This window comes from Elephantulus edwardii, unplaced genomic scaffold, assembly GCF_000299155.1.
Source record: "Elephantulus edwardii isolate Elephantulus edwardi_28Jun2011 unplaced genomic scaffold, EleEdw1.0 scaffold00066, whole genome shotgun sequence".
Taxonomy (NCBI): Eukaryota; Metazoa; Chordata; class Mammalia; order Macroscelidea; family Macroscelididae; genus Elephantulus; species Elephantulus edwardii.
This window is the reverse complement of record NW_006399816.1, coordinates 4600255-4624223: the sequence shown is the minus strand read 5'-3', so window position 1 is coordinate 4624223 and position 23969 is coordinate 4600255. Positions and strand designations below refer to the sequence as shown.

Here is a 23969-nt window from a genome sequence, read left to right as displayed (position 1 = left end):
CTCTCTCTCTCTCTCTCTCTCTCTCTCTCTCTCTCTCTCTCTCCTTCTAGTCCCTAGACTTCCAACAAGACTAAGGAGCCCACCATGGGCAGGCAGAGTCTCTTCAAGTGAATGACATGAAGGTCTGCTCCCATGGACAATTTGGACCACATCTGCTGTCCTCATTGCTCTGTGAGATCTAAAGAAGTTCTGGACTATGCACCTCTTAGCTTTCCGTCACTCCTGGTTCCTCCAACTTGCCCCACAGGAAAGTTTACACAGGGCTTCCTGAGCCTTCCTCTATTTTATCTCTGTTGCATGCCCAGGACAGGGTCCTCCTTGAAGTCCCTTTCTTATTATCTGTCACGGATACACTCATAAGTAACTCATCCCATTTCCCTTTTCCCCTTGGCTGTCAGGAAGCTCTGCCTGAAATTCTGTATTCAAGTGTGGTTTCAAATTTCAGTGCATTTCTTCCTACACGACACACACTGCCTCAAATCCTGCTTTGGCACCCCCACCCCCTGCCAGCCAGGACGTGTCCATTTCCCAGAAGACAGATGAGCTTGTATTAGAGGATTCCTGACTAGAATGGAGCCTGCCTGTGTCTCCCTCCAACATCTTCAATGACATTTTCCTTTTCTGAGCTCACAGAAGAGAAAAGACCGATAGAAAAGAATATTTCTGACAGCACTTTAGGCTGGAAACAAGTGTGGGCAGGCAGGTTGAAAGGATCCAAACCTGTGCCTTTATGGTGGTTGTTCTGGCTGCTTGGAAATTGGAGAGTTTCCAAGTTCTGCCCGTTGGGATTTCCCTTTTTCTGAGCCCCTGCCTGGTGCAGACTTCTGGAAGCACATGGAGACCCCTAACACCCAGCTGGGCAGGATGAAGAAGGGGACTGGAAGGGGCAAGCATCTCCAGCTGGTGGGAGGGGGTGCTGACCTTTCAGCAGGACCCTCAAGGACAGGTAGGATGAAATGAGGGAGAGACAAGCGAGCCCAGTGGAGGAGAGTGGAGTCCAGCGAGCTTCAGGCAGGGCTGGGTGTGTGATTTAAGCCAGGCTGATAAGCCCATTGCACACACCTACTGCTGTCTGTGTAGAATACATAGAAAGGTCTCCTGGGAATCCCTGACACTTGGGTACCGGGTTTAACTCGTGCATCCTTCTTGTTCAAGGAGTGTTTGCTAAGTGAATGCGTGAAGGAAGCAAATGCAAAATCATGTGAAGGTAAGGAAATCACTTCTTTCATTTCCTCAGCCTGAGTTGCCTGCCCTGTGTGATGATGGTTTGAGGTCTGAAATGACACAGAAACACTGCATCTCTCATGCTCGCTGGGCTATTTCTGGGATCCCTTAACCTTCTCGGGTTTTTGTCCTCCCTGTCTGCCTTGGCCACTTCCTTTCCACCTCCTAATCCCTGACTGTCCTCCAGGGGCTGAGAGTGAGAATCCCACAAATCTATGGGGTCAGCTACAGGTCAAGGAGAGACTAGGGGCATCCCTCCACCCAAGGATGAAGGCATGCACCCCACAAGCCTGGGTGATCAGGAAGCTACCCAAGTTGTCATGCCCAGCACGTACATCACCTTCTGAGCTCTCCATGAGGGAGAAGAGATGAGACCTAGTCTAACCCAAGATCCCCTTCCTCTCCCCTGGCCTTCCCTTCCTCTCTCTCAGGCTCTCTCAGTCCACCACTCTGCCCTGGCCCCTGGCCACCCCATGATGGTGTGCTGGGGCCAAGGTGGCTTCTCACAGATCACTTCCCCGTTGACCTGCAAGTGGCTGTGGCTGAGCTGAGCTAAGGGGCAACAGGAGCAGTGGACTAGGGTTCACTGCATATTTTGTTTCTGCTTTCCTGCTTCAGACTTGACTGAACAACAGAACCCAGCATTCCCAGACCAGCCTGGAGCTACTCCTCAGTGGGAAAAAAAAAATCCTAGCTCTGCTCTCTGCATCTGCTATTAGGGCAACTGCTTTAGATTAAAGGCCTCCTGGTCCAGTGATTTCTACCCTCTAACTTTGGCTCGGGTCCAGGGGGGGATTTGGGCCTAAAAGGAAGTATCTTAGGATTCCAAGTCAAGATTCTCAGATCCAGGCCAGGGTTACTCCAATTTTTCTGCCTCTGAAGACCTTGGACGTTTAGGAAGCATTTCTGGTGTACTTGGCAGGGGAACTCTGGTGACCTCGTCACAGGGAATTGCACTGCTAACTGGAAGGTAGCTGTTCAAATCCACTGGTTGCATGATGGGGAAAAGGTGGACAAACATCTTTTGTGTGATTTTACAGTCTTGGAAACCCACTGGAGGGTCAGCTGTGAGTCGGTTCCAACTCAACAGCAGTGAGAGAGTGGGAGGTGCGCTTGGCTCTCGGTTCCTCATTTTGACCAACCCCTTTTACAACTGAGGGCCTGGGCCTCAGGGGGCAAATGACCACCCACAGTCACACAGTATTTAAGTCAGCATCCCCTCAGCATCCCATGATCATGCAGAGAATCAGGGCCTCATCCTCCAAATGCCCCCAAACCAAACTCATCACCATCAAGTCGGTTCTGACTCATAGCGACCTGACAGGGCAGAGTGGAGCTGCCCACGGGCATTCCGAGGAGTAAACCTATACAGAGTACAGACTGTCTCTTCATTTCCCAAGGAGCAGCTGGTGTGTCTGAGCTGTGGACCTTTTTGTTACCCTCTGGATGTTTTTATCACTATGCCATTAGGATTCATTAAACCTGGCCCTGGCTACTTCATGTTCCTAAAAATGGAACACAATGCCTCCCCACCCTTGCACTGCCCACTGCATTTCACTCTTGATGGTTTCTGCTTCCTAGTTTCAGTCTTCTGTGATTCACACCAGCCAGAGTGCTTCACAGTCCTGCCCGCAGCATTCTTTCCAGCACTCTCAGCTGTCTGAACCTTCCTCCCCTAGTCCCTGCTCTTCCTGGGGACAATCTTAATTCCTCGCTGGCCTGGGAGGCTGGGAGGACAGTGAGGACTCCTCCATAGCACCTCCCCTGCCTGGGCCTCTCCCACCAGTTCCACCAGAGAACTCAGTAACTAATCCCCTGGTGAAGACACAGGTGGGTCCCCAACAGGCTTCCACTCATTCCTTAAACATATCCTGAGCCTCCTCTGGGCCCAGTATGGATCCAGCCTTCAGCGCTGCCTCTTGTTTATCTGCACAACAGCCCACCAAGTGGGCAAACGAGAAACAGACTCCAAGAGGTGAAGGGATTTGCCCACAGCCACAAGCTCACATTAGCAGAGAAGAGATTTCAATTCAGGCCTTCTCATCCTTTGGGCATTAATTGCCCCCGGATCACAGCGCTGCCTCCAGTCCTCTTGTCTTCTCCGGCTTCCCATGGCATCAGCATCCAGGATCTCTGAAGGGCTTGAGAACTCTCTGTCATCGCAAATGAGGGGTCTGGTTGGGGCTTCAGGATCTTTATAGCGCAGAGCTTTGCCCAGGCACCTCATAGGCTCCAGAGGGGTAGGTATTACATGCAGCAGCTGGAGGCTGGGGGTGGCCTGAGGGTCCCCAGGCAGGAGGAGAAAGCACATCAAAGCCTTCTAGGGATTTGGGGTCCAGCAAGTCCTGTCTGACCCTCAGCCTGGCTCAGCCCTCACCCATGGAGGAGAATCCAAGCCCTCCCACAGCAGCTCCTCCATGCCTCTGTTAGAAAGTTCTTCTGTCAGCTATCCTGAAATCTGCCTTCTTCCTGCTCCTCCCATGCCAGGCCCTCCACACAGACCAAAGCCTCCAAGGATGGAAAACCCTAGGTGCTTCCTAACCACTTCCTAACCAGCCTCCTGAATTTTCTCCAACCCCCCCCCCCGAACCTGACTTTCTGGAGACTCACCCAGAGAGAATGCCCAATGCCCAAGGTTGCTGTCCTCCAGACACCAAGCAGAGCCCTGACGGCCCTGCCTGTGATTGTGATTGAGCACCCCCTGCTGGCCGTACAGGGGCACAGCACCTGCTTCAGAGTTCACGGCCCCTCCAGGCACCTCCCTAGCCCACCCCCAGGCCAAACAAAGCATCAATTCCTGCCATCAAGTTAATTCCTTATAGCGCAGAGTAGAACCACTTTGTTGAGTTTTGGGGGCTGTAGATATTAACAGGAGCAGAGTCTTTCTTCCACGATGCCGTTGGTGTGTTCGAACCCACCAACCTTTTCATTAGCAGCTCAACACTTAACCCGCTGCACCACCAGGCTCCCTTACCCCACGCCAGGAAGCCTAAAACCCTCCATAGGCCCAGAAGGCATCTGCCAAAGCAGAACACTGAGCCAGGGCGGGGGGTGCTCTTACTTGATCTCCGTCTGGCCACCAGCCTTGCGGGCGATCTGCACCAGCTCCTTCCCGTACCGCTCCTCCGCTTGGGCCCTGCAAGAGCCAGACGTGGGCGCTGAGTCCCAGGTTCTTATGGCTGTGGGCCCTACCAGCCATTTAGGAACAAGCATTGCTCGGCAAGCCCCTCCCTCTGAAAAGCAAACCGCTGTCCCTTCTCTAAACATACAGTGCCACATACACGTGAGAGGGCATCAAGTTATTTATTCACTTGTTGTTGTTGTGTGTCATCAAATCAGAACCGACCAGGTAGCTGGCTCCTCCAGCGGGTTTTAAGAAGCAGTAAATCACATGGGAGGAGATTGCCCATCCTCCCACGGAGCAACTGGTGGGCTTGAACCCTGACCCTTTGGGACAGCAGCACATTTATTCACTTGCCTCCCCCCCTCCTAAAAACTGGAGGAGATCTAGATCTGGAGACAAAATAAGAGTGAGTCGCTCACATTTTTGGAGGCAGTGTGCTCTGGGTGGCTGGAGTGGAGAAGGCAGGTTGGCCCCTTCCTGAGGGGCCTGGTGGAGGCACTGAGCTAAGCCCAACACTCTCTCATAAGAAAGGAGTTGCTGGGCGGTGCACATTGTCAACCAAAAAGCTACAGGTTCGAGTCCACCCAGAAGTACCTCAGAAGAAAGGCCTGGTGATTTACTTCTGGAAAATTTTACGGAGGCCGTTCCTATGACACACATGGGGTCATCATGAGTCAGAGCCAACTCAATGGCAACTGTGTTGTTTTATCTTCCCTCATGATTAAAACACTCAGAAAAGCAGGAGCAGAAGGCTAACTCCTCAACATGCGAAAGAGCTGTTAGGAAAAGCCCATGGTTAACACCATGCTCAACAGAGGAGACAGAGCTTTGCCTCCAAGATCAGGAACAAGGCGAGGGTCTGTTCTCACCCCTCTTCTTTAGCACTGAGCCTTCTAGCCAGAGCAGTGAGGCAAGAAAAAGAAATAAAAGGCATCTAAAACGGGAAAGCAGCAGCAAAACCATCTCTATTTGCAGACGACGCAATCCCTAAATAGAAAACCCCAAAGAATTTACAAAAACGTTGCTGGGGCTAATAAGTGGCTTCAGCAAAGGTGTGAGGAGCAAGGTCAGTCAGCTCACAGAAAGCCAGATCCCGGCAGCGAGCGCCCACCTCTGCCGCAGCAGGTCCTCCATGTCCTTGCACATCTTCCTGCCGTCCAGCAGCCTCTGCAGCAGCACCTCGTAGCCCATGTGGGCTGTGAAGTCCCTGCACTGCAACACAGGACAGAGGGCACATTAGGACCACAGCCAAGTGGGGCGGGGGGCTGAGCACAGTCTAGAGAGGCCCCCTCCCTTCTGCCGCCATCTCCCTTGTTCAAGGTCAATCCCTCAGGTCTCAGGACTTGAGACTTGAGGCACAGAGTTGATACTCTCCAAGTGTTCAGGATGCTGATGCATGAGTGAGTCCCACCTGCTGGCTGGGCAGAGGGCACAGTGTCAGGAGGCATCAACTCAGGTAGAAAATGACACTGCTGAGGGCCAGTAACAACAGCCAACACAAACCCAACCCCAAAAATCCATTTATTGGCTGTCTGGTGTCACTCATGTCATCCTCTCAATCACCCTATTGAATGAGGAAGCTGAGGCACTAAGAGGTGATGTGTGGCCATGCCCACGGTCACACAGCTGAAAAGTTGCAGGACTGGAATTGAACCAGGCTGTTTGCTTCAAATCTATGCTCTTAACCTGAAAGCCACATGGCCTCTATAATGAGCATAGCAATGATTGCGTCTTCCACTCTGACTATGTCCTAGGCTTCACACTGGCCTCTCCCAATGGCCTTGCTGGTCTTCCCACACCAGCTCTGAGAGGTTTGCATAAAGGGTGACTTCAGCCGGGACCAATGCACACTCGGAGCCGCCTGATCAGAACACTCCCCAACCAGCTCTGTGTGGACCAGACAGATCCCATTTGTTGGCCTGGGTTCTGGGTATTTCTGGGCTCTTGGAAGTTAGGTGATGCTCAAGGACTATGAGGGGACAGATGATCTCACAGGGCCTCCAACACTCAGGAGCGGGCCACTCTCAGCTCTTTGGGCATCTTCCTCTCAGAGCTTCTTCCAGGAGTCAGGTCCTGGGAGAAGGTATGAGATATGATGCTGAGAGAAAAGGTTCTGCCCGTTTTTGTGGAGACAACTCCCAAGGCCCCAGATACTCGGCCAGCATTCTCACTTCACAAGGTGAACTCAGGACCTGCTCTGAAAACCAGCACCTATTTCTCTCTTTTCAGTCCCCTACAGACCCAAATGAACCAGAGACTGAGCACAGAAATGCCTCACAGCTCCATCTACAGAGCCCAGGAGATCTGGGCCCCACACACACTTGGGGCGGGGGGGGGGGGGAGGTGTTTAGGGGGCAGATCTAAACCTATTTCAAAGGCAAAAGCAGCTCTCTCGCTCCCTTTCCCCTTGTCCTCCTTGCCTTCAAGTACAGTGATATGAATATCTGAGGATCAAAATCAAGGAAAGCTTCCGGAAGGAGAGGCATTTGAGCCAGGGGAAAGAGAAGACGGTATTGAAATTCATACACAATGGGAAGAGAAATAGGTATGTAACGGGCCCCAACTGGCTCCACGCTCAGCAAACTCAAAACTTGTAGAATCTGCAGGCCTAACACTCTGAGCTCACGCTGCCTTTGAATTCCCTAGGAATTCCTGATACTCAGCTGAGCCCAGGTGACGGGCAGGGTGTCTGGGTCCAGATCATCCTGGGCTGTCTCCCTTTTCCCCCACTCTGGCCTGTCTGGAGCATGTGACAGCTCCAAGTGCCCAGGATTCTGTCTGTGGCTCTCGTGTGTGGCCACTTGCTCTTTAACCAGCATTGGACCCAGATTCCTGCCCCTTGGCCACTGCCCTTTGACCCCTACCCCTCCTCAAACAGCAAGCCATCCAGGACCCCACAGCCCTCAGGAAGACAGAGAGAGGAGGCTTGACCAAGGGTCAGAAGATAGAGTCAGGACAAGAATATGGACTACTGGAGTCTATTGTCCATGAAGCCTCAGACAGCAGGAGCTCACTGGAGACAGCCCCGCGGCAGGCACTGCACCCCCCACTTGGCCCACAGCAGCCCAGAGACCCCGAGTGGAAATGAAATTAAAAGCAAACCTACATTGGCCATTCTGAAGGAGGCTGAAGACCTCTGTGAGCTGGTCCCAGGGTGCTTACATCTGAGGCTGAGCTTTCCCAGCCCCTGTTCAGAGCTAAGCTGTCCTATCAGGGGCTGCAGCCCAGTGAGCCATGGTCACAAGTGGCCCTGCTGTTCCGAGGAAGTGCCTGACTCCCTGGGGCCTGCCCAGGATTCTTCCTCAGCTCCCTCCCCCAGCCTGCACCTTCCACTACCCAGTCACCTCCTGACTCATTGCTCAGAGCTCAGCATGCTGTAGAGGAAATGAGGGAGGGTGGAAAGGAAGGGATAAACTAACCACTCAATCGATCAGACAGTCCTGCAGGGCCTCACTCAGATCCAGCACCAGAGGCTCTTCCTACAGAATGCCATCCTAGTCTTCACATCTCCATTCTCCAGGCCCTCAGGGGACCCTGTCTATCCTCCTCAGATGAGCATTTCCACCTTTAAGCTCTCACCTCCTCTTGTCCACCCTCAGCCTCTGTCACCTGAAGCCATGACCCTGAGCTTGGTGAAATCACCATGGATTGAGTCCACCTACTGTACCCTGCATACCTGCATCACGGCTGGTTATCTTATTTGGCACCAGCAGTCAGGAAATCAAAAGACAATTTGTATTGGGAAAAATCTGCTGTTAGGGACCTATCCAGAGTACTGAGAAGCAACGTTGTCAGTCTAGAGGCTAAGGTGCGCCTGATCCAGGCCATAGTCTTTGCAATTACTTGCTATGTGTCAGAGAGCTGGACAATGACTAATGATGATAGAAGAATTGATGCCTTTGAACTGTAATACTGAAGAAGAGTCTTGAACATACTATGGACCATCGAGAAAACAAATAGGTCTGTCTTAGAGAGGGTGAAATCAAGTTTCTCCTTGGAAGGTAGTATTGTGAAGCTCTGTCTCACATATTTGGGCATGTGGATGAGAGGGACCAGTCCTTAGAGAAAGACATCATGCTTGAAAGAGTGGAAGGATAGCATAGGAGAGGAAGATCTCAGATGAGATGGATTGATACAGTCATTGGCGTGATGGGAATAGGTGTGTGGATTCAGTGAGACAGGCTCAGGACAGGACAGGCTTCAGAGCTTTTGTACATGGGGTTGCTATGAGTCACGGGCATCTTGATGGCACATAACAATAGCAACAACAGAACTGCAAAGGAGAGATGGTAACCTCAAGAAGTGATTGCCCAAGGTCGCACAATTGGTAAAGTGCAGAAATTGGACGGAAACTCAGGTTAGCGTGTCCTCAAAATGGCATGACTCTATCAGTCATTTGGCTGGCAGCCCAGTGTCCAATTTTCATTTTGGAACATCAACTCACGCTTTTAAATACAAGTAGCAAAGACACCTGACACTTTAACCTGTTTCACATGTACAATCCAGTGGTATTGTGTTCATCATGTTATGCAACTCTCACTATTATCTGTTTTCAAATTGTTTTCTCATCGGTGCCTCCTAAGCAGTGAGTCTCCTGCCTCATACCTCCCAGCCCACTCCTGTGACCACTAAAAAACTTAGGCCTGTGTATACTTACTTCTTCTAGACAGTTCAATTGATAGTATCCTTTGTAACTAATTTATTTTACTAAGCAGAATGTTTTCAAGATTTATACTTGTGTATCCTACAACCAGATCCTATACTAATATTATAAATAATATTCCACTGAATGGATGTACCACATTTTGTTTCTCCATTTTCTCTTGATGAACATTTAGGTTGTTCCACTTTTTGGCTATTGTAAACACCACCACAGTGAACAATGATATACAAATAGCTGTTTTCATCCCTGATCTCAACTCTTTTGAGTATCATTTCAGGAGTGGAACTGCTGGATCAAATGGTAACGCCACATCTAACTTCTTGCAAAATCACTAGGTTGTTTTTCACCTCAACTGCACCATCTGACAATCCCACCAACAGTGGAGGAAGGTTTAAATAATTATTTTTTTCTAAAAAGTCATTTTTTAAAGTTATGATTCAAATTCCTTCCACCCTCAAATCAAGGCAATACTTTGGGTGACATTTGGGTTACAATGAGTCAGAGGCCAGTTCTGCACCCGGGTTGCCCAGGAGCAGGCCATTAAGGACTCCATAGACTTGTGCACTAGAAGGCATTGCCAACCATGGGGTACAGTGGGCAACGCACCCCAGAGTGGGGGTACCAGGTGATGAGCAGTTAGCTTCTTTTCCAGGAGGCCCATTCAAGCTAGATGAAGGACCCCAGGTCCTAGCTGGACCCAAAACCCTACCTTTGATATGCTGTATATCCACTCTGACCTCCTCTTTCTCATTGAAGGGTTGGATCTGGGTTCTGGCCACCTTGCTGGTTCTTAAGAGAGTATTGGGAAGGAGGAAGTGAATTGCTATCTCATCCAACTCAGAGCAGCATGGTGAAGACCTCAGTGCCCTACTCCTGCTGGGACAGCCCCTGTACTTCCCTGTGGGCCTGGATGTGAGCCATGGCCCAGGCCTGCGATCAGATTCAGCCTGCCATGGCCCTGCTGTTGGGTAGAGAAGCAACCTTTGTACCTACCGCTACTTCCTCCTTATTCCCACCCATATCACTCTCGGTGGCTGCAGGGCTAGGCCACAGAGACCAGGCCCTGAGCAAGCCACTTCCCTTCTTGAGACCTGGTTTCCTCACTGGGGGTCATGGGGAAGGGAGGGGCAGGAGGCTGACCTCTCTCTTGACCTATCCTCAAAGGTCAGCCCATCACATCCTACCAGGTCAAGAGAGGGTGCCCAGTCCTGGTTTGAGAACCCTGAAGAGTTTTTCAGATCAGAAGGGGATTCACATTCCACCTGTAACCCTGAAAAGTCATGTGACCATTGAGACTCTATTTATCAACCTGTGAAAACTGGCCTGATTGTTCCCACTATGTAGGGTTTGTCCTGAGAAGCAAATAAAATAAATTAGTGCATAAGATCACTGCTTATCCTGAGGCAAGTACTGGCTAGGGTTTAAAAACACAAACAACACCCACTGACATCAAGTAAATTCCAACTCATAATGACCCTCTGTGGGGTTCCTGAGGCTGGGGACCTTTACTGGAGGAGCGTGGTCATCTTTCTCCCAAGGAACAACAGGTGGACTTGAACCAACAACTTTTGGATAACTAGGTTAACACATAATACACTATTTTCGGAGCTCTGGCCACCTAAGGTAAGAAGCTGTGCTGCAGTTCCAAAGGCATGCAGTTCAAATCCACCAGCTGCTCCCCTGGAAAAGAATGTACAATCTCTTCCCATGAAATTGATTATCTCTGAAAACTAACACTAAGATCAGCTATGGTCCATTCTGTTTTGACGGCACACAACAGCAACAACAACCAGTATTATATGTGGGCTAACAATTACTACTTCATTTGGGGGGAGGAGGGGGAAGAAAACTCAGAGAGTATAACTAACCTATCCAAGAGACTCAGAGGGCAAAGCCAGGCTTTGAACCTGTTCTTCCAGGCCATCTTTGCTCTTAACTTCTCACCATTTCACCCCTGTGCAAAGCTCCAAATTCAGGGCTCAGTGCCCATTGACTGTTCAGCAATTGGTGTTTCCCTGCTCCCTTCTCTACCCTCTCCCTGCTCATCTGACAGACTCTTCCTTCAGCCTCTGGTCCAACTGGACAAAGCCACTCCTTGACTCCCCTGTGGAGGTTCAGAGTGGCTGCATAGCATATTAAGGGCTAGAACGTGGCATTTAGCCTTGGCACTGGGGTCTTCCATTTAAAAGACAGCAGAATGTTGTGCCTTTTTTTCTCTTCCAAATGCTCTCTTACATGAAAGTCTAGGACATAAAGGACATTAGAGAAAAGCCTGGAAACATTCCAGAATATAAAGTACATCAGAAGAAAGCTCTGTCCTCAGAGGGAGCAACCTGAGTTTTATTGCTAGTTCCCAACTGCCAGCTGGGCTGTCTTGGTAAAGTCTTCTGCCCTCTCTGGGCCTTCTGGATGGTGAAAGGAGTACAGGAAGGCAAGTAGCCTGGGATAACCCTTCTAGTGGTGAGGTCCATGAGGGCCTCTGAACCTCAATTCAGCCTGGGAGGTGAGAGGGAAACCAGGGTCTGGGAGGACTGGATGGTGACTGTCAAGGTGATGTCCTTCCTCCTGGCTTGTTCTGCCAGCTCGGGCCGTACAGTGTGTGCTCGAGGAGCCTGGATTAGCTAAGGACCAATCTCATGCATCATGCGCTTGTCTATTAGCTGAAGGCAAATCTGAGCAGAAGTGGGGTGATCACCAGGACCTCACCACAGTCTGACGAGCAGTGCTCACAAAGAAGGTGTATCCTGCTCCCTCCTACCAGCGCCTTGGGAATGTTAGGGTTTTTTGGTTTTTGTTTTTTTTTCCTAGGAAAGATGGTAAGTACAGTATGATTTCTTTGAGGGTCTACCAAAATTCAAGGTCACCAGACGTCACTAAACGAACTCATGTTCTTGGAGCAAGTTTCAGAATAGTCTTGTCATTGACCAAAGCTAACTAACCCCCAGAGAGTAACCCCTTCTGCAAGGTGGATGAGAGAGATGAGAAAAATGTTCTTTTCACCAAGGAGCCCACAGGGAAAAGTCAGCAAGGTACGTGAGACTCTTATAGGCTGAAAAGTTGTTGGAGAGTCTGAAGGAAAGAATGGTTTAAAAGGAATATATGATTAATCATTATTTATATGACAGTCCAGAATAAGAGGTGCATTGCAAAGTGGTGGAGAGAGGTGCAGGTGGGGGGAGAAGGAAATTGTGCAACAATGAATGACTATAAATCCAACTTTTCTGTAACCTTTCATTAAAATAATAGTTGTTGTTATTGATTGCCTTCAAGTCGAGCTTGACTCATAGCAACCCTGTGAACAAAAGTCCTGAAGTCCCTCTACAACTATCGAAATTTATTAAAGTTCATAGAGTTCCCGGAGGCATGTTATTTAGGAAATGGATGCCCACTCCTGCTTCCAAACCTGTCATAGAATGGTATGTGCCATTGAATTACGTATGTAATTATGTACAGCCTTATGTACAGCAGCTCTGAACCCTTTCCTGTCATGAGCCAGTCTCACTAATTCTAACACACCAGTCCCTATTGCCCCAGTTACTGTATCAATCCATCTCATACGGGATCTCCCTCTCCTGTGCTGTCTTCTGAGTGTGATGTCCTTCTCCAAGGACCGATCTCTCCTGGGCATGTGCCCAAAGTAAGTAGAGTGGAACTTCAAAATCCTAGCCTCCAAAAAGGAACCTGGTTTCACCCTTTCCAAGATAGACCTATTTGTTTTCTTGGCAGTCGATAGTATGCTCAATACTCTTCTCCAGCACCACAACTAAAAGCCATCTATTCTTCTTTTGCCATCCTTAGTCATTGTCCAACTCTCTGAAGCATAACAAGTAGTTGAGAAGACCATGGCCTGGATTAGGTGCACCTTTGTCTCTAGATTGACATCATTGCTCTTCACCAATCTGGAGAAGTCCATGACTGCAGATTTTCCCAATGCAACTGGTCTTTCTTTTGACTTCCTGAATGCTGGTGTTAAGAGTGTTGATTGTGAATCTGAGCAAGCTGTAATTGCTAACAACTTCAATCTCTTCTCCATCTAATATGGTGCTGCCAATTGGCCCAGCGGTGAGAATCTTTGTCTTCTTGATGTTGAGCTTCAATCCATATTGAAGACTATAGCCCTTGACCTTTTGCAACAAATGCTTCAGGTCTTCTTCAGTTTCAGCAAGCAAGGTTGTGCCATCTGCACATCACAGGTTGTTAATGAGTCTTCCTCCAATCTTGATGTCACACTCCTCCTCATAAAGTCCTGCTTCCCAAATGATCTGTTCTGCATACAGATTGAAAAGGTACAATGACAGATGCACTCCTTTCCTGATTTTGAACCATGCAGTGTTTTTTTCCCTCTTTTCTGAGGACTGCTTCTTGGTCCAAGTATAGATTTCATATAAGCACAATTACGCTTTCTGAGATTCCCATTTTCCTCAAGATTAGCCACAATTTATTGTGATCCACACTGCCAAATGCTTTTGCACAGTCAATGAAGCACAGATAGATATTCTTCTGGTAACTCTCGGCTTTTTCCTAAGATCCATCTGACATTGGTGATAATGTCCCTAGTCCACAACCTCTTCTAAACCCAGCCTATATTTCTGAGAGTTCTCTGTCAATGTACTGTTCAAGTCTTTTCTGGATAATCTTCAGCAGGATTTTGCTAGTGTGTGATATTAGTGATATTGTTCAATAATTTCCACACTCTGTCGGGTCACCTTTTTTTGGAATGGGAATAAATATGGATCTCTTCCAGTCAGTTGACCAAGTAGTTGACCAATGTCCCATGCCAATCCATCTCATTTCACTAACACCCAATATGTCAATATTTACATGTTCCATTTCTTTCTTTATAATGTCCAGTTGTTCTACATTCATGATTCTCACATCCCACGTACCAATTGTTAATTTCTTCTTACTACTGTTTCTCCTCCTTTGTGTTTCCAAATTTGAGGGCTCATCTTCAGTTGCCCTGTTAGTCTACTTTAAGTGTGATCTGCTGTATATAGGGTTTTTAAAGGCCAGTTATATTTCAGAAATGGATGGCCAATCCTTCTTCCTAGTTCATCTTAATTTGAATGTTCAGTTAGAAGAATATCTGACTGACAAGTATTTTTACCTAGGTGGTGAAAGACTTTCCTTACAGAAATAACCAATACATTCATAGGGGGGGTGGGGAAGAAGAAGGAGGAGGAGGCCAGGAGCTTAAAGGTTGGAGAAGATAGGCTTGCCCAGAAATTGCTGGTGGGAGATTAACCGGTAAGTGGTTTAGAGAACAATCCAGAGGTCTCTGTGCATTTAAAATATCTCTACCTTTGTTGGCTAACCCAGAAGAATTTTATGAAATGACAAATGGTCAGAGGCAATGGTGATGAAGGAGGAAGTTCAAAGCCCCAAGAATTGATGGCATACCAATTGACATACTTCAACAAACTCATTCAGCCCAGAACATGCTCACCAAGTTGTGCCAATTCTTGAGGACAACCATCTGGTCAACTTACCAAAAGAGTTCCATATTTATTACCATTCCAAAAAAGGATGACCTGACAGAGTGTGGAAATTATCAAACAATATCACTGATATCACATGCAAGCAAATTCCTGCTTAAGATTATTAAAAAATGACTGGAACAGTACATTGACAGAAAACTACCAGAAATATGAGCTGGGTTTAGAAGAGGATGGAAAAAGAACATGGCACTAGGGATCATTGCCAGTGGCAGACAGATCTTGGCTGAAAGCAGAAAATACAAGAGAAATATCTGTCTGTGTTTAATTGATTCTCCAAAGGCATTTGTTTGTTTCACAATGTCTTGTGACTAACATTGAGAAGAATAGGAATCCATGGACACCTGATTATGCTCATGCAAAAATCTGTACTTGGACCAGAAGGCAGTTGTCAGAGCAGAGCAGGAAACACTGCATGGTTCAAAATCAGGAAAGGAGTGTGTCAGGGATGTGTCCTATCTCCATACTTTTCCAATCTATACGTGGAACAGATCATCTGGAGGCTGAACTTTATGAGGAGGAAGGCAGCACTAGGTTTGGATGAAGGCTTATCAGCAGCCTATGTTAAGCAGATGACATTACCTTGCTTGCTGAAATTGAGGAGGACCTGAAGCATGTGGTCTTCAATATGTATTGAAGCTCAATATCAAGAAAATAAAAATTGTCTATTGTTGGAATGACGAGAGTTCGGAATAGGCGCTGCATAGTGGGGTGGGCTGGGGGAAGATTGTATAACAATGAAAGATTTTTTTTCCCCAAAGAAAAAAGTGAACTGGGGGAGGGAGTAGGAGACAGGGAGGAAAATGTACAACAATGAATGAATGGAAATCCAAATTCTATATAAATTTTCATTAAAATCTCAATAAAAAAAGAAAGAAAAAGAAAAGTTCAACACAGTTAAAATAAAAAAAGAAAGAAAATAAAAATTCTCACCACTGGGCCAATTGGTAGCACTATGATAGATGGAGAAGAGATTGAGATTGTTAACAATTTCAGCTTGCTCAGCTCCACAATCTACATTCTTGGCACCAAGCAATCAGGGAATCAAATACAAATTGCATTGGGAAAATATGTTGGTTGTCATGGACCTCTACAAAGTGCTAAAGAGCAATGATATTAATCTAGAGACTAAGGTGCACGTGATCCAGGCCATAGTCTTTGCAATTTTTTTGCTATGCACCTGAGAGCTGGACAATGACTAAAGATAACAGAAGAAGAATCCATGCCTTTGAGTTGTAATGCTGGAGAAGAGTATTGAACATATCATTGACCATCAAAAAAGCAAACAGATTTGCCCTGAAGAGAGTAAAAGCAAGTTGCTCCTTGGAAGCAACATTTTTTTGAAGCTCCATCTGACATAGTTTAGGCATATTTCCTGAAGGGACCAGTCCTTGAAGAAAGACATCATGCCTTGAAGGGTGGAGGGAGAACACAAGAGATGAAAATCCCAGATGAGATGAATCAACATAATAATTGGGGTACTTGAGATAGGTGGGTTGGAGTCAGTGAAATTAGCCAAGGATGGGGCAGGTTTCAGAGTTATTGTGCACAGGGTTGCTATGACTCATAGCTGACATGATGGCATGAAACAACAACAACCCACCTTTGTCACACAGTCTTATCTAAAGGATCCTCTCTTCCAATGTACTCTTACTTGAAAAACAACAATAAAAAATACTGTATTTTATGCAAGTAACATGTTCACATGCATTTTGCAAACTATACCCACTCCCTCTTATGCAAGCTTTGTGCATTATTTGCATGCATGATTTATTTACCTGGATATCTAATATGTGAAAAAAATGTAAATGGAACAAATGGTTTGTGCTCTTCTAAAGTAGAGGCAGCTTGATGGCACCTAATAACAACAGTCCTGGTGGCATAGTCCATAACATGTTGTGCTACTCTAATACCACAAGGTACTGGAGAAAATCCATTGGTTCAACTCTAACTATATAGCTCAGTAGGAGAAAGACGAGCAGTCACCTTTTATTATGAGTTACAGCTTCAAAAATACTTTTATTGAGTTAGAACCGACTTATCAGTGAGTTTGAGTTTTCTTATCTTGGCTAACCTAAAAGTTGGAGATGAGTACAGAATATCTCAGGGACTGCCAAAAGAACAGACATGTCTTGGAAAAAAATTGCAGCCAGAGTGCTCCTTGGAGGCAAAGATGGTGAAGCTTCATGTTATATACTTTGGCATTTGTTAGGAGAGATTAATCTTTGAAAGTGATGTCATGCTTGAAAAGGTGGAGGGTCAGTGAAAGAGAGGAAGATCCTTGGTGAGATGGATTGACACAGTGACGGCAGCAATGGGCTCAAGTGTGTTAGAGATGATGGGGATGGCAACAGGATAGGACAGGGTTTAGGTTTGTTGTTCATAGAGTTGCTATGAGTCATTCTTGACTTGATGGCAATAGCAAATGTGGGCAATTCAAATTCACCCAGTAACGCTGTAAGAAAAAAGTACAAAAATGTTAAATCTTTGCAAAGAGCAAAGAACTCAAGTATTTATCAATAAGGAAATGGGGAAATAAATAATCAGATTTCTGTATACAGAATATTTATGAAACATTACAAAAGATGGTGTCTTAGGAGCCAAAAAGCCATTTTCAGGGCAATATCTATAGGATGATCCTGCTGTTATAAAAAAATACAAAGCAAGACCATTTAGAGCATATAGTGTAGATAAGTCCATTATAGCTATAAATTTACCTCTGAGTACTGCATTTGCTGTATCCAAACTATGTTGGTATGTTATATTTTTGTTTTCAATCATTTCAAAGCATTTTCTAAATTCTCTTGAGATTTTTGTGACCTACCTTTTAAAATGATTCTAATTTTCATATTGTTTTAATTTTTTAAATTTCCTGCTTTAAAAAGTACTAACTTTTGAATTTCATTTCTATATGTTAAAAATCATACTTCATTTTCTTTCAGTCATTTTATACATATTAAGAATTGTTTTATGGTCTACCATATGGCCTACCTAGAAGAATGTTCTTTGTGCCCTAGGTAAGAATGTGCATTTGGCTGTCGTTGGGCTATTGGAAAAAGTATTCTGTTGTTGTCAATAGGTCTAGTTAGTTTATAGTATAGTTTATAGACTTTAAGTCTTCTGTATACTTGCTGATCTGCCAAGTTTCATTATTATTGAAAATAAGATATTGAGCTCTTCAGCTGTATTGTTGAATTGTCCCCTCGCTTTATTTCTATCCGTTTTCCTTCGTTCATTTGGTGCTCTGTTGTTAGATACATGTATGTTTGTAATTGCAATAACTTCTTGATGGGCTAGCCTTTTAATTATTATAAAATGCCCTCCTTTGTCTTTAATAACATTGTCTTAAATTTCAATTTGTTTATTATTAATATAGCCACTCCAACTCATATATTTGACAGTTATATCTGTTTATATCCTTTTATTTGTTCCTTGGACTCTAAAGTGAGTCTCTTTCAGACAGCATATTTAGATCATTTATATGTATGTATATCTTTTGTCAATATTTGCCTTTAGCTGGAAAGCTTAATTTACCTACATTAACATAATTACTGATAAGCATTTATGCCTGTCGTTTGTTTTTTTATATGCCTTACATATTTATATTTTCTTGTTCTTTAGTTTCTTTAGTATTCCTGCATTTTGTCTTAATATCCCAGCGTGCCATTTTAATTCTTTTATGGTGCATTTTTAAAGTTATTTTCTTAGTGCTTTCCTGTAAAGTACCATTAACATATTAATTTCTAGCAATCCAATCTGATTGATACCTACTGAGTATCAATAATTAATGAAAACTTTACTCCTCTATAGCTCCTTTTTCCTTCCCCTTTATGCTGTTATGGTCACAAATCATACCTTTATGGCATTGTGTCCCCATCAGCATGTATTTAGAAATACTGATTATGAACCTGTCTTTGAACATCATACACTTCTGGTTTGTTTTAATTTGTCACTTACCAGCATATTCTCTGGGTTCATGATTGAATGTCTTTAGCACTAGATGTGTTTCTGAACTTTTCAGATTTTTGCATGGAGCCACTGTTCCATCCTATCAAGGCCTGAAAAGCCCTGATCATCAAATATACATCTGCTGGGAAGGATATGAAGTCACTACAACTTGGGTAAAGACTGGAAGGAGATTCATTACCTCCAATGGAGTGTCAGTGGCAAATTGAACTAAAAAAAACCAAATAGGTCTTCTAAGTTTCTTTTATTAGAAAATTATACTTTAAGTATGTCTACAAACTTCTGCAGTTGGAAATTAATCAAACATGTAACCAAGATGCTTTAATAATAGTGAGTGACTGGAGTGTAAAGTTGGGAACAGAGAGGAAAGATCAGTAGTCAGAAAATATGTACTTGGTGACAGAAATGAGACTGAGAATAGAATGATAGAATTCTGTACCATTACTTATAGCAAATACCTTTTATAAAAAACACAACTGTTGACTATACACATGGGCCTCACCTGATGGTCTACACAGGAATCAGACTAATTACATTCTGTGGAAAAATTGATGGAGAAGCTTAATATCATCTGTGAAAACTAGGCCTGGTGCTCACTGTAGAACAGACCATCAACTACTCACTCATAAGCAAATTCAATCTAACGCCAAAGAAAATTAAAACAAATCCACAAATCCATAGGAACCAATATCTGACACTGAGTCTATCCTACCTAAGTTTACAAACCATTTTCAGAACAGGTTTGAGGTCTCAAACTCTAATTAACAAAGACCAGATGTACTATGGGAGGATATCAAGAATATAATTCATAAAGAATTCAAAAAGTCCTTACGAAGACAGAGAAAGAATTAAAAACCAGGATAGATGTCAGAAGAGACTCTGAGTATTGCTTAGAATGCTGAGAAGCCAGGGCAGGAAAATCAAGAAACTAGGGAGCTGAACAGAAGATTCAAAAGATAATGAAATGTGCAATGAGCTGGCATCAGAAATCAAAAGGGATGAACTTGCTTGATAATTCTTAAGCTGGAGGAACTGAAGAACAAATTCAAACTTCTAGTTGGCAATACTTAAGAATGCTGTGGGAAGAATATTGAATGATCCAGGAAGCATCAAAAGAAGATGAAAGCAGTACACAGAGTCACTGTACCTAAAAGAATTGGCTGGCACAGAAGAATTTAATGAAACAATATAGGATCAAGAGGCAATGGTGATAAAGGAGGAAGTTTAAGCTGCTCTGAAGGAATTGGCAGAACACAAGGCCCCAGGAATTGATGAAATGACATATATCAACAGATGCTGCCCTGGACATGCTCACAAGATTGTGCCAAGAAATTTGGAGGACAACTATCTGGCCAACTGACTGGAAGAGACCCATATTTACTCCCATTCCCCCCAAAAAATGTGATACAACAGATTGTGGAAAATATCAAACAATATCACTAATATACTACGCAAGCAAAATTCTGCTGAGGATTATTTAAAAAAATGACTTGAACAGAAGTGCAAGCTGGGTTTAGAAGAGGCCATGGCACTAGGGATATTACTGTTAATGTCAGATAGATACTGGATGAAAGCAGAGAGTACCAGAGGAGTGTCTATCTGTGTCTCATTGACTATGCAAAGGCATTTGATTGTGTGGATCACAATAAATTGTGGCTAACCTTAAGAAGATTGGGAATCCCAGGGCACCTTGTGAAACTTTTACAAGTAAGCAATAGTCAGAACAAAGCAAGGAAACACTGCATGGTTCAAAATCAGGAAAGGAGTGCATCAGGGATGCATTCTGTCTCTATATCTTTTCAATCTATATGTGAACCAAATAATTTAGAAGGCTCAGCTTTATGAGGAGGAATATGGCATAAGGATTGGAGGAAGACTCATTACAACTTGCATTATGCAGGTGATACCACCTTGCTTACTAAAAGGAAGCTTACTGAGGAGGACCTGAAGCATTTGCTGCAGAAGGTCAAGGACTGCAATCTTCAATATGGATTGAAGCTCAATATAAAAAAAAAAAAAGACAAAGATTCTTATGCAAACTAGTATACAATAAAAATAGCAAAAGAAGACAAAGATTCTCATCACTGGACCAATTGGCAGGACTATTATAGATGGAGAAGAGATTGAGATTGTTAACAATCTAGCTTTCTTATTTCCACAATCAATAATATTGACACCAGCAGTCAGGAAATCAAAAGACAAACTGCATTAGGAAAATCTGCTCTCAGGGATCTCTCCAAGTGCTGAAGAGCAAAGATGTTAGTCTGGAGACTAAGGTGTGCCTGATCTAGGCCGTGGCCTTCACAATTACTTACTATGCATCAGAGAGCTGGACAATGACAGGATGACAAAAGAATCAATGCTTTTGAGTTGTGGTGATAGAGAAGAGTATTGAACTTTCCTTGAGTGGTCAAGAGAAGATACAGGTTTGTCCTTCAAAGTTGTTCCTTGGAGACAAGTATTTTGAAGCTCCATCTCACATACTTTGGACTTTTTTGCCAAGAGGGACCAGTCCTTGGACATAATACTTGGAAGGGTGGAGGCATAGGGCAAGAAAGGAAGACCCTGGAAGAGATGGATTGACACAGTAATAGGGGCTATGGGGGCAGGTGTGTTGGCAACAGTGAGATTGGCTCAGGATAGGACAGGTTTCAGAGCTATTGTGAATAGAGTTGGTGTGCATTGCAGGTGACTTGAGGGCACATAATAACAACAATTTCAAGGAATATTTAAAGTAAAAACAATACATAAAGGCAGTATCATAAAAAAGTTTCAAAAGCTTCTGAATATAATTTCTCCCTTTTCCCAGTACCTTTCCAAATCCTTCCCATTATAATGAAGTTCCTCTCTTCTACTTTACTGGCAAATTGAAGCATTAAGGGACCAAACTCAGATGAACGATGGATGATGAATGAATGAACAAATGAATGAAAGAATGACTAGAGACTTCAGTAAACAAGTCAGTTGTTTACACGGTGCATTCTGGGAAGAGAAGTGGGTATGGAGAGGGTCCCAAGTGAAGGCCTTTGAGGAACCATGGGGTAATGCTTCCTCTGCTACAGAATTCTGTGGGATTATCAGGAGCAGAGGGAGTATCTGTGGCTGGTGTAGCCAGAGTCCCTGGGAATCCAGGACTTACAGGGACACAGAGTAGGAGGCCGACATCACCTTAATGCCAGGAAGGACTTTCCCAAAGTACAAGAGTGGTGGCAGGCCTGGGATGCAGGGTACCTTTCCTCTACAGAGAACTGGCTGTCACTAGCAGTCTGTAAGCAACTCAGGGATTCGCTGAGAAGACTCAAGCCTCAGGTAACATTGAACTGTGTCTTTACGTGTTGCTCTCCCCTGACCTAAGAGTGCAAGGAGAAGTCCATGTCAAATCAGATAAGAAGCAGTGCTTTACAGATGTGGAGATGGCTCAAGATAGATGCCACAGGGAGTGAGCCATGAAGAGACATGCATACATATGCTTTAAAGAATGAAAGCACATGAGTGTGGTTAGATAAGCTACTGTAACCACACACTGACAGGAGTTTGAGATTAAAAATGTTCCCAGAGTGCCCTATCTCTTCATGGAGCCTCAGTCAGACAGCTCTGGGGCTCCCAGATGTGCCTCTTCCCTTTCCCCAGAGTCTCACAGGGCCTCTCCCCAGCTTCTGGGTCTGAGACATCAGGGCCCCTGGGCCTGGGTCCTGTGGCTGATGACTCATCCTGAAGCCTCCCAGGGACCCCAGCTGAACCCAGTGGGTTACAGGAGTTCTCAGGGACCCCACTGAGAGGAAGCGACAGAGCATTTGAAGCCTGCCTTCTCTGTCTGCCTGGTGCTGGGCCTGAGCTTGGCTGCCTCATCTCCAATCCTACTGACCACAACGTGGCTATTGTTTGTCTCTCTGGAGGATGAGGAAAAGAGGAGAAGAGGGGTTACATAACTTGTCCACGCTCAACTTGCAATTACATGAGTGACCCAGGCTTTTGACTGAGGTCTGTTTGAAACCTTTGTGTAGCTCAATTATTAGGAAGAACAGGTCCTCTTTACGAGGCCTTCTCTGTTCTCATGAAGCCCAGCCCACTTCCCCTCAGGCTCTCTCAAGTCTTAAAGGCCCAGTCATCTCCCACACCTTCCTTCTTTGTTATGAAACCAAAACCTATAGAAATGGTAGAAAGGAGACTCCAGAGTGGGAAGGGAGGCCAGGGCCAGACAGAGGCTCAGAAGTTACTATACAGATTCACAGCCCAATTTAAAGGAAGCAAAGAGTGAGCTAGGTGGAGATGGGGGAGATTTGAAAAGAAGCAGTTTGAGACTAAACAGAAGAGAGCCCTGAGTCACCCCCGGTGAGGCGTGGGACTTTCCTGGGGAGATAAAGGGGAGCAGTGCTGGTCCCCAGTGCAGGCAAAGTGATGGGGTGTGCGGTGTGGTGCAGACAATTGTGAGATCCACTCTGCTTTGTACCATCACTTCTAATCTTCATAGGAAGGAGCTCTAGTGGAACAGTGTATACACGTTGCTTTGTTAACTTCAAGGTATGCAGTTTGAATCCACCAGCTGCTCCATGAGAGAAAGATGAGCAGTCTTTCCCCCATAAGGACTGACAGCCTTCTAAATCCTATGGAGGGTCACCAAGAGTCAGAATGGACTGGACAGCAGTGGGCGGGTAATCTTCAGGGGACCCCTGAAAAGTCAGTGCTGTTATTGCCCCATGTTAAAGATGAGAAACCGAGACTCTACAGGTGACTTGCCGGTTCACACAGCCACTCTGTACAGCTCAGCAGGCTGATCTGGTGGTCAGGGGCTCTCAGGATCTAGCATTGGGTGGGGCAGGAGGCAGATGCCAGGGGCTGAGGGTGAGGGCAGGTGGGAAAGGGGTGGAGTGGGGCCCAGCAATGCAGAAGGTGAGGACAGGGCAGAAAGCGGACTGAGTTGTCACAGACTCAGAATCCCGAATACTGGGAAGGGCCCTGACTGGTTTCACAGGAAAAGCAGGTCCTGTTTTCCATCTGCCCATGATCAACCCTGCACGAGGCACCCAACCAGTGAGTGACCAGCCAGGACTTGGTCCCGGGGCCAAGCACTGTCTCAGCCACCTCCTCTAAGCAAACCTAATCATCTCTGAGGTATTCCAGGGACCCTGCATATGTTCTTTCTCATACGTCACTCTTCTCAAAGCAAAGAATACCTGCGTCTGCCAGGTGGACGGTGCAAGGAGCACTGGCCAGAGAAGGAGGTTGGAGGAAGACTATGGCAGTTGTCCACCCCACCCCCAGGCTTGATCACTTCCTGAGAAACCTGATAACATCTAAGCTGGTCATATCAAAGACCAGACCAGACAATGGATCCTGATAAGGGTCTCAGCCTCATCAAAATAGCCCAAACCTAACTTAATTAACACCCCAAATTCTGAGAAATACCATCTCAGTCCTCCCCAAACACCCCTATAAGGAACAACACACCCCCAAATTCCCCCCATGCCATTCCTCTCAACATGTGTTTCTTAGGACA

General features: G+C 45.5%; 1 protein-coding gene across 1 annotated transcript in view; it reads right to left on the bottom strand.

Moving 5' to 3' along the window:
- PSTPIP1 (proline-serine-threonine phosphatase interacting protein 1) overlaps positions 1–23969 on the bottom strand; it is a 69090-nt gene that overhangs the window by 17962 nt on the left and 27159 nt on the right. Inside the window, exons 3-4 of the mRNA XM_006888373.1 lie at positions 5460–5560; positions 4286–4360 (exon numbers count right to left, since the gene is read on the bottom strand). Coding sequence (XP_006888435.1) covers positions 4286–4360; positions 5460–5560 — 176 coding nt within the window. The remainder of the gene's footprint in view (positions 1–4285; positions 4361–5459; positions 5561–23969) is intronic.